The sequence below is a fragment of the Neophocaena asiaeorientalis genome, unplaced genomic scaffold, assembly GCF_003031525.2.
Source record: "Neophocaena asiaeorientalis asiaeorientalis breed wild unplaced genomic scaffold, Neophocaena_asiaeorientalis_V1.1 scaffold275, whole genome shotgun sequence".
NCBI lineage: Eukaryota > Metazoa > Chordata > Mammalia > Artiodactyla > Phocoenidae > Neophocaena > Neophocaena asiaeorientalis.
The window spans coordinates 2620458-2629753 of record NW_020173679.1 but is presented as its reverse complement, the minus strand read 5'-3'; the positions used below and the strand labels follow the sequence as shown (position 1 = coordinate 2629753).

The window sequence follows — 9296 nt, the reverse complement described above, 5'->3', positions numbered from 1 at the left end:
TTTTTTTTGCAGTACGCGGGCCTCTCACTGCTGTGGCCTCTCCCGCCGCGGAGCACAGGCTCCGGACGCGCAGGCGCAGCGGCCACGGCCCACGGGCCCAGCTGCTCCGTGGCACGCGGGATCCTCCCGGACCGGGGCACGAACCCGCGTCCCCTGCATCGGCAGGCGGACTCCAACCACTGCGCCACCAGGGAAGCCCTGAAATTCAGATTTAATTGGGCATCTTGTATTTTTATTTGCTACATCTGGCCTCCTGAGCCGTTTACAGAAAATGCTTCCCAACCTTTGCTCTGAGTGAATAAGCAGCTCCTGGGGGCCTTTAAGTGAGGTTGGGGGAGTCATGTTTGATTTTCTGTTTGAAAAAGAGGACCTTGGCTTCTATTCTATTTGGGGAATGGATGGTGAGGGGACAATATTCTGAGCGTGGGAATGGAGGGAGGTCCCTCCCACTGAGGGGAGAAGGTAGACTTGCCCGGGCCTGCAAAGGCGGGTAAGTGGCCAAAGGCTACAGAAGGATGGGATGTTACAGCCCTTCTGCATCTGTAGTGTCAGAAACTTGGGGATGCAGCACTTGTTTCTTCTCTCATCTCTTTCTTCTAAGTAAATCGTTCAGGCTGGAAATCTGGCCCTTCACTATGGCTGCCACTTGTGTCCCCACTACTCACATAACCCGGCATCTCAGCGCCCTTTCTCACAGGCTGAGGTCTCTTCCCACCCCTCCACCAAAATGGTCCTCTGAAAGGCCATCATCAGGCAAGCTCCCAAGGGCCAATCTGGCTCTTTCTAATCCTCCAGAGCCCTTCCCTTATTCCCCCAGCATAAGCTCCAAGGGGCCAGCTGTTCCCTGCAGGACACAGGTCTGTGCCGACTTCCACATTGTGAGCAGACGTGTAGTGAGGCCTCGGGGAAAACAGAAATGGATCGGGACACTTTGGGGAAAATACCCTGAGTGTCCATCTTCTCCCTTCTTGCAGATTATGTTTGAGTTACTGGATGTCCCGTCCATCTTCCTGGCTGACCAGCTGGAGATGTCCCTGTATGCCTCTGGCCTCCTGACCGGCGTGGTGGTAGATTCAGGCTACGGCCTGACCCGCGTGCAGCCTTTCCATCTGGGCTGCCCCTTACGGTCCAGTGCTAAGATGCTGGAGTTTGCAGGCCAGGATCTGTCGGCCTATCTCTTCAAGAGCCTTTTTAAGGAAGATTACAATCGACACAACCTGTTTCAGCTGGATACGGTGGCCACCACTCAGATGACCAAGTGCTACGTGCCGCAGAATCTGGGGGAGTCACTGGACTTTTATCAGAGCCTGCCGGGAGGCTCCGATGAGAATAATGCCTATCAGCTCCCGGATGGCAGCCGTGTGGAGCTGACCCCCATGCAGCGGCTGGCTCCTGAGATGTTCTTCAGCCCTGAGGTGTTCGACCTGCAAGGGCCCAGCATCTCCCAGGCCGTCCTGGATTCCATCGAGACCTGCGAGGCCTCCATGCACCCGCTGCTCGTCTCCCACCTGATGGCCTGCGGGGGCAACACCCTCTATCCTGGCTTCACCAAGCGTCTGTACGGGCTGATCGCTGATCATTTCTCCTCCACCAAGACCACCATGTGGGTGGGTTCCAACAGGAACTTTAGTGTCTGGCTAGGAGCGTCTGTAGTGGCTCATCTGTCGACTTACAAGTCTAAGTGGATGACCAAAGAGGAGTATGATGAGAGTTTCAAGATGTGATGGGCTGGCTTGCTCCTGGAACCCAGCTCCCATCAGATGGGCATGGGTGGATTCATTTCAGCAAAAGGGGCTGGGCCGGGGTTAGCTGGCTTTGGAATTCAAAGGTCATGAGGGATTTTTTTTAGGTTCTAGGGTTTTATCTTGTTTCAGGAGTGGGATCCAACCCATGGGAGGACAGGGTGTCATCCCTGGAAGCCTTCCAGGGGGGTGGTCTGTCACTGGGATGGGAGCACCAGCTGCCATCTCCATGCTTAATAGCTACTTATTTGTCCTGGCATCTCCCTTGGGTTGTCCCATTCTTTTGGTTGAGTAGGTTTTAACTGGGGCAAGAGAGAATTAGTTTTGAGTAGGGGATAGGGAGGGTGGGGATGGGGATAGTTGACGTTTCTAGACCTCCATCCTCTCATTGACTGGGGAGGAGTTGGTGCAGGTAGCCTGGAGTGCCCTTCCGGCCCTTGGGCCCCTGGCCAGGGTCTTGTTTTCTATATGCAAATAAACAACTTGTTTGAAAGTGCTGCCTTCTGTGATGGATGGGGGTAGGGTGGGCAGTCCCTTTGGGGGGACCCAGGGAACGTGAGTATGTGAGTGCCAGGGTGGGGCCAGGGAAGCCTTTGAGGACTCTGGAGACCTGTGAACAGTGGTTCCCACTGAGCAGAATGGATGAGGGCCTGGAGCATCCTTCTTCCGTCGCCACGTTCTCCCCATTCATCCCGCACGTCCCAATGCTCTGCTGAAGTTTGCGTTCCTATTAGTGTAATATTTATTCAGTAAATATTGGAGAACTGCTATGTGCCTGGTATTATGCTAGGCACTAGGTGAAAAAGATACATGAAGTTTCTGGTTTCAGGAGATTGTCATCTGCTGTGAGGGCGCAGGCGATAGGTACAGGCAGACCTGGGCGATGCGGAGGGTTCAGTTCCAGATCACGGCGATGAAGCGAATATCACAAAAAAGAGAGCCTCGTGAATTTTTTGGTTTCCCAGTGCATATAAAAGTTATGTTTACGGGCTTCCCTGGTGCCGCAGTGGTTGAGAGTCCACCTGCCGATGCAGGGGACACGAGTTCGTGCCCCGGTCCGGGAAGATCCCACATGCCGCGGAGCGGCTGGGCCCGTGAGCCATGGCCGCTGAGCCTGCGCGTCCTGAGCCTGTGCTCCGCAACGGGAGAGGCCACAACAGTGAGAGGCCTGCATACCGCAAAAAAAAAAAAAAAAAGTTTATGTTTACACTGGGTTATAGGCTATTAAGTGTATAATAGCATTACATCTAAAAAAAAAAATGCCTTAATTTAAAAATATTGCTAAAAGATGCTCTCATCTGAGCCTTCAACAAACTGTAGTAGTAACATCAAAGATTACAGATCACCATAATAAATATAATAATAATAATGAAGAAGTTTGAAAGATTGCGAGAATCGCCAAACTGTGATACAGAGACATGAAGTGAGTAAATCCTGTTGGAAAAGTGGCGCCTATAGACTTGCTTGACACCGGGTTGCCACAAATCAGTCTGAAAAAAAAAAAGAGAAGACACCAGAAAAACCCCACAATTATTTGTGAAGCACAAGAAAATGAGGTGTGCCTGCAGGGAAATCTATTTCAGATGATGGTGAATAAAATGAATTAAGTGTTACAAGGTCACGTGATCTGGGTGGTGGAGGGATGCCTATTTTGGATGGGGTGGACCGAGATGGAGATTGCTGGCGACCATCGGCGACTGTGCCCCTCCCTCCTCAGCACATTGTGAGCTCGCACTTCCCAGTGTCCTCAGAGTTAGGTAGGGCTGACCACACATAGATTCTGGCTAGTTCAGTGGGTGCCTGATCCTTAAAATAGCCCCATCAGCCTGTGGGATGCAGTGGATCTAATGGGGGAGGGGCAGAGTAGCAGGTGGAAGGAGGCAAATTGGCTGAGTGGAGCAGAGCCCGCTCCCCAACCTCACCCAGTCCCACCAACCTGCACTGCCCTGGGACTTGAGGAAGAATCTACTACGTTCAGCCACTGGGCTTTGGCGGTTGTTACAGCAGCTTTTTGCTTATTTTAACTAATACAGAGAACGGAGTTCTAACTTACTATTTATTTAACAAATTTTTTTTCTGGTAAGCGGCAGAAGTTGGGTTCAAATCCAGTCTGGGATGTCAACCACTTTGTTATACGGATGCTTCTGGAAGGGGCTTTTGGTTTCCCTAATGTTTGGTTCCCATCTGTCCCTCAACATTAGGGAACCAAAAGTATAGTGGGTAGAGGATTGATGCCCAGGGAACCCTGATGTTCCAGGAATGGGAGGAGGGATTTGGAGACCACAGTCAAGCTCACCTCATCTCTGACACATGAACCATATTCTCTCAACCATATCCTTATCCCCGAAATTGAGCCATCCGTGGTCCCCAGGGGCAGAAGTGGGGCCTAGAATGCCCCAGAAATTTGGAGTCAGACTTGAGCCCTGTCAGTAACGAAGCTACCTTGGGCTTCTTCTGAGTCTTCTCTGAGTCTATCAGGTGTACGATAGGGAGTAACACTTCCTCCTCTCAGAGGTTTGGGGTTGAGAATGAGCTAAAATAAAAGACAAGTCACTTTGAAAGCTAGAAAGTTAATTGAAATAAGAGATATTACTTTAAATTTTATAATTTGATATCTCTCTCTTACTAATCAGGAGTATTAATAGCAACAGCAGGCACCGTGCCTTGTCGGGCATTGTGGTGAGTGCTTTACAAATGGAATTGCATTTAATCCTCACATGCACACTGTGAAATAAGTGATCTTTGTCCCCATTTACAAATAGGAAAACTAAAGCTTAGAGATGTTAAGCACCTGCTCAAGTTCACAATCATGCTCAAGCTAATAATGGATTGCCAAAGTAGGAATGGATTCAGCATTCCTGGAAGGAAACTAGACTAAAAGTGGCTGAAACATATTGGGATTTTTTGTCTCAGGTAACAAGTAGGCAGTCCAGTGGACCAGTGGTATAGCTCCATCATCAAGGACTCTTCTTTTCCAATTTTAATTTGTTGTCTCATGTCACAAAATAGCTGCAGTAGCTCCTGGCATCACACCCACATTTCTTGCAGGAAAAGGCAGGTTGAAGGGAGTGTGCCATGTATCTGTTTATGGGAAAGCCTCATCCAGCTGACTTCTGCTTATGTCTCATTACTTAGAAGTAGCTGAAAGAAACAGGAGGCAGGTGGGCATTGGGTGAGTTAACCCACAGCATCTGTCCCTTGGCAGAGGAGGGCTTTGAACCTAGGTTTATCCATACTAAGGCCCAAGATGTTATGCACAGTTTCAGACCACCTTCCCAGTTTTCTGGGCCTTGTTGGACCCCTTGGCCTGAGAGATGCAGATGTGTGATTTTTCCAGGCTTGAGTGAAAGCTGCTTTTGAATTGCAGTCAAGGTGTTGACATACCAAACAGTAATCTTTGTGCTCCAAATCGATTTGTGTACTCTTGAGCCTTAAAAAGCAGAAGTGGGGAAACACAGAAATGAGTATGAGAGAAAAGAGGGAGCTGGAGAAGAGATGGGCAAGGGGTATTTTTTTTTCCCCCTATTTAGCTCTGGGCAACTGTCATCAGAACTTTTTTTCTCATTTTATTCCAAATGTAACATTTAACCTTTCTGTTCAAGCATCAAATCTGGCTGCCTGGTGTATAATTACAAACTTTTCTTCACTTTCTTCCCCCACCCCCACCTCGAAAGCTTTTAAAACTCCCTTGCTGGGTACCATCTCTCTCCTTCACTCTCCAATTAAGTTAAAAATAGTAGCTCCGTGGGGCCGTGCAGGGCCATCAACCTAACATGGAACTGCTGGCATGCCAGGCCTGGCAGGGCAGTGAGTGGTGCCCAGGAGATGCCTGTTGGCTCTGGCATTGTCTGGCAGCTGCTCTGAGCTGGGGGAAGCTTATCCTCCACGAGGGGTCCGGGGCTGCCTGCCAGGGGCAACCAGGTGCAGGGGGGTGGGAGGCAGGGTCTTGGCAGCTGGGGAAGGGGCTGGGTGGAGCTGGCAGAGGGGACAAAGGGAAGGCCCCCCAGGCGGGCCGTTCACAGCTGTGAGGGTACAGTCCTGCCAGTTTCTATTGCCAGTTTCTGCTGGGGCTTGGCACCCTTGTATTTGGGTTTGGGTAGGGTTTGGATGCCCAAGTTTCCTGAGATAACCCTGATAGAAGCTTTAGGTTCTGCTGATACAGAGAACAAAGTCAGCGTTAATGCTGAGTACCCTCTTGGCTCTAGAAGAGACTTTCAGTGTCTCTCCCACCTCTATGTCCCCTTTCCCTAGAGAGGCAGATGCTGAAATGGACAAAGGATCATACTCTGAAGCCAGACTGTGTGGATTATCATTCTTGCTGTGCTGCTTTCTAGCTCTGTCGCCTTGAAGGAAGTTACCTAACCTCCTGTACCTCAGTTTTCCCATCTGTAAAATGGGCCCAATAAAGACACCTACCTCAGGGTGGTTTTGATGATTACCAGGTGGTTTTGATGAGTTAACGTATGTAAAACACTTAGCAAGTGCCAGACAAATAAGGATTAGCTATTATTACATCTGTATACACCAGCCTCTGTTGATAAAGTCCTTAGGCAAAAAACCTGACTTTTCTGTTTATTTTCACTTGATCACATGCAGGTAGGTGCTGGTGATACAAAACATCAAAAAGTGTTAACTTTCCAGGGGAAGGCGTTGTAGGGTAATTTAGTGATGGGGCAGAATCACATTCTATATACAAAGGTATCACAGGGATGGAGAGTGGCTGGCTACAGGGAGAGGCAGTCAGCCAGAGGGGTCTTCTGTAGGAAGTGACGCCCGAGATGACTCTTGCCAGAGGAGTAGGACTTAGCACATGCTCTTCCTTTTGTTTGGAATGGTTGCCCCTGCTATCAACCTGATGGCTGCTTTTGACGACCTGGTGTGGGGTTAAATAGATGGAACACTTAGAATGGCTGGAGAATGAGGGTAGTAGGGAGTCAGGAAAGATGAAGGTGGAGGTTGGTAGGGCCAGCTCTTGAAGGACATTGAGTGTCACACCAAGGAGTGAAGACGTCATCCTGAGGGTGATGGGGAGAACTGTCAGAATTGGAAGCAGAGTCATGACATCGCTTGAAGAATTAGAGCTCTGGGTATAGCCTGGACAATGGTCCAGAGAAGATCTGACCAGAGCAATACTATAAATTATGAAAACATGCATTCCATTAGACTCTAGGAGAAACAGGTTTTGTGTTGTCCAGGACCTTGCTTCTCTCTGACGCTTTAGATTGGGAATTTGGTATTGGCAATACTTGGAGTCGTGGTGCGTTCGAGGGACTAACAGATCTTCCTATCGGCAAGCTGATGTCTGGTTGTTGTCAATTTCGGAGCACATCATCCTGGATGACGGCGGGAGAGACAGCCACCAGTGTGGGGCTTGGGGAGAGTCATCTCCAAGGTCAGAGAGTGAGATGAATTCAGGCTGAGAGCCAGACATGCCCCGTCCCGGTTGGGACATCAGTGCTTGGCTCCATGTGCTTTTTCAGCACTGCAAGTCTCGAACAGCTCCCTGCCTTTTCGCTTCTTTCCAGCCTCATTCGTGATCTCCTCTTCCCAGAAGTCAACCCCTGCTGAGAAAGAAGGAACCGTGGCTGTCCTCTCCTAAGAGCTCTGATGTCAGAGTCAGACAGACTTGGGCTTGAATCTCTGATCCCCACTTGGATGCTGTGTTCCCTGGGGCAAAGGAGAGTCCCTCTTTTTGGTTCTATTGCCTCAACTGTAAAGAGGTGATAATAGTATAATAGTACCTACCTCACAGGGCTGATACGGGGCTTTAGGTCATTTATTCATTCAACGAATACTTATTAGGCGTCTACTCTGAGACTGAAGAATGTTTCTAAAGTGGCTTAGTACAGTGCCTGGGACATAGTAGGTGCTCATTAATGGTTAATTTTCTCCCTGAGTCACTCATCTGTAACAAAAAGCCAGGATCAAAGGCTCTAAGAGCAAACTACATACAGGCCTCACAAAGCCCAGGTACTGCTGGCAAACTTTCCTCTTCATCCTGTCCTTTTGATGAACTTTTCCACTAAGGTGTTATGACCTTGATAGACAACTACTCTCAGGGATCTTTGGAGTTTTAAAGCAGCCCTAAAATCAGAGTGTGAGAGGTGGGTCCAACTCTTTTCCTTAATTAAGGCAGAATTCATTGGAACTCTTTGCTTAAATTCAGGCCACTTCTCCTGAACCCCAGTTCTGTGGCTAACCCCTCAACTACTAGCTCCCTCCAGGGAGAGAGCGATGCTTGACCCAAGAACACTGGTGGGGTTGAAGACACAGATTCATTTTGAGTCTTACTGAACCCCAGTTTGGTGGTTGGTGCTGCCCAGGACACAGAGGACAGACCTGATCCCCACTGTCCAGGATTCCATGAGGGGTGGACAGGGTAGCCAGAGTTACCTCCTCTGTAACCCTACACTGTAGGGGTCACCATCTTGAGACAGATCTCCAGGCCGGCAAACCAGGCTCCTGGAGGGGGTGAGGGAGCCCAGCGGCACTTCCTGCTGGAGACCGGCTGGGGGAGGGAGTTGGCCGTAATCCGTGTTTAATTTCTGTGGGGCCTCCATTATAAATTCCATAACTCCACCAGTCAAAACATGACTAATTCCTGGGACTGCAGCCCCCGCCTGGGAGTAGAAAGCCCTGCGCTGTTTTTGCTGCCTTTCATCACCACTAATAAAGGCTTGGCAGTCAGAATTTAGCTGCTGTGTGTGGTTTTCTTACGCATGTGGGTTTCTCCCCCTCCCCCCACAGGGTCGCTATAGAATAAATGCTTGCTTGCTGGGCTGGTTTTCTACCAGCTTTGTAATTTTCCCAGTCTGAAAAGCTGTGGGTTTGGGGGAAGTTTGCAAAGAAGGGGCCACAGTATTCAGGGTTAATTGGGCCTTTGATGATTCTGACAAGGGCAGGACACTGTGATTTATAGAGAAAAGAATGGGTGCATTGAAAGTAAATAGAGCAAAATTGCAGGTGTGATGTTTAACCTGCTGACTCATCCCCTCACCCAGCCAGCTTGACAGCCCTTGTGAGGGTGGGCTGTGCAGGCAATGCCGCTTCGCCCCTCCTATCCCCTGCTAGCGGTGCTACCCTAGGCAGCTTACTTAACCTTCCTGAGCCTCAATTTGCCTTATCTGTAAAATGGTTCTGATGAGCCATCAATCCCGTCTGCACTATAGGGTTTTATGTGATAGGCACTTAGCGAAGTGCCTGGCGCATCAGATGGAGGCCAAGTAAGCAGGTTTTGGGGAAAAAAAATCCCCTATGGTCGTGCCATTTTATCTAACACCTTAGTCATTACATATTCATTAAAAATGTTCCCCGAGGGCCTTGCTAAGGTATCAGTTTGTAATCTTTGCAATACGCAACCAACTTGGCTTTCATCTCTAAAATTAGAACCTGTTTCTAACCAGCCTGGCCCCCTACCTGGAGTTAAGGTGGTCTCACTGCAGGTAGGAAATGGTCGATTGGTGGAGCCTTAGCTGCAGGGAATCAGTGGGGGCGTGTGGATGGAGGGGTGCGTGTTGAGGCCTGGCCCTGCCTCAGAAGAGAGGGGTGGGACGG

General features: G+C 49.5%; 1 protein-coding gene across 1 annotated transcript in view; it reads left to right on the top strand.

Moving 5' to 3' along the window:
- The window catches only part of ACTL8 (actin like 8), a 3047-nt gene extending 1323 nt beyond the window's left edge, over nucleotides 1-1724 (top strand). Inside the window, exon 2 of the mRNA XM_024749685.1 lies at nucleotides 975-1724. Within this exon, the coding sequence (XP_024605453.1) occupies nucleotides 975-1724 (750 nt within the window). The remainder of the gene's footprint in view (nucleotides 1-974) is intronic.
- Nucleotides 1725-9296: the final 7572 nt, after the last annotated feature.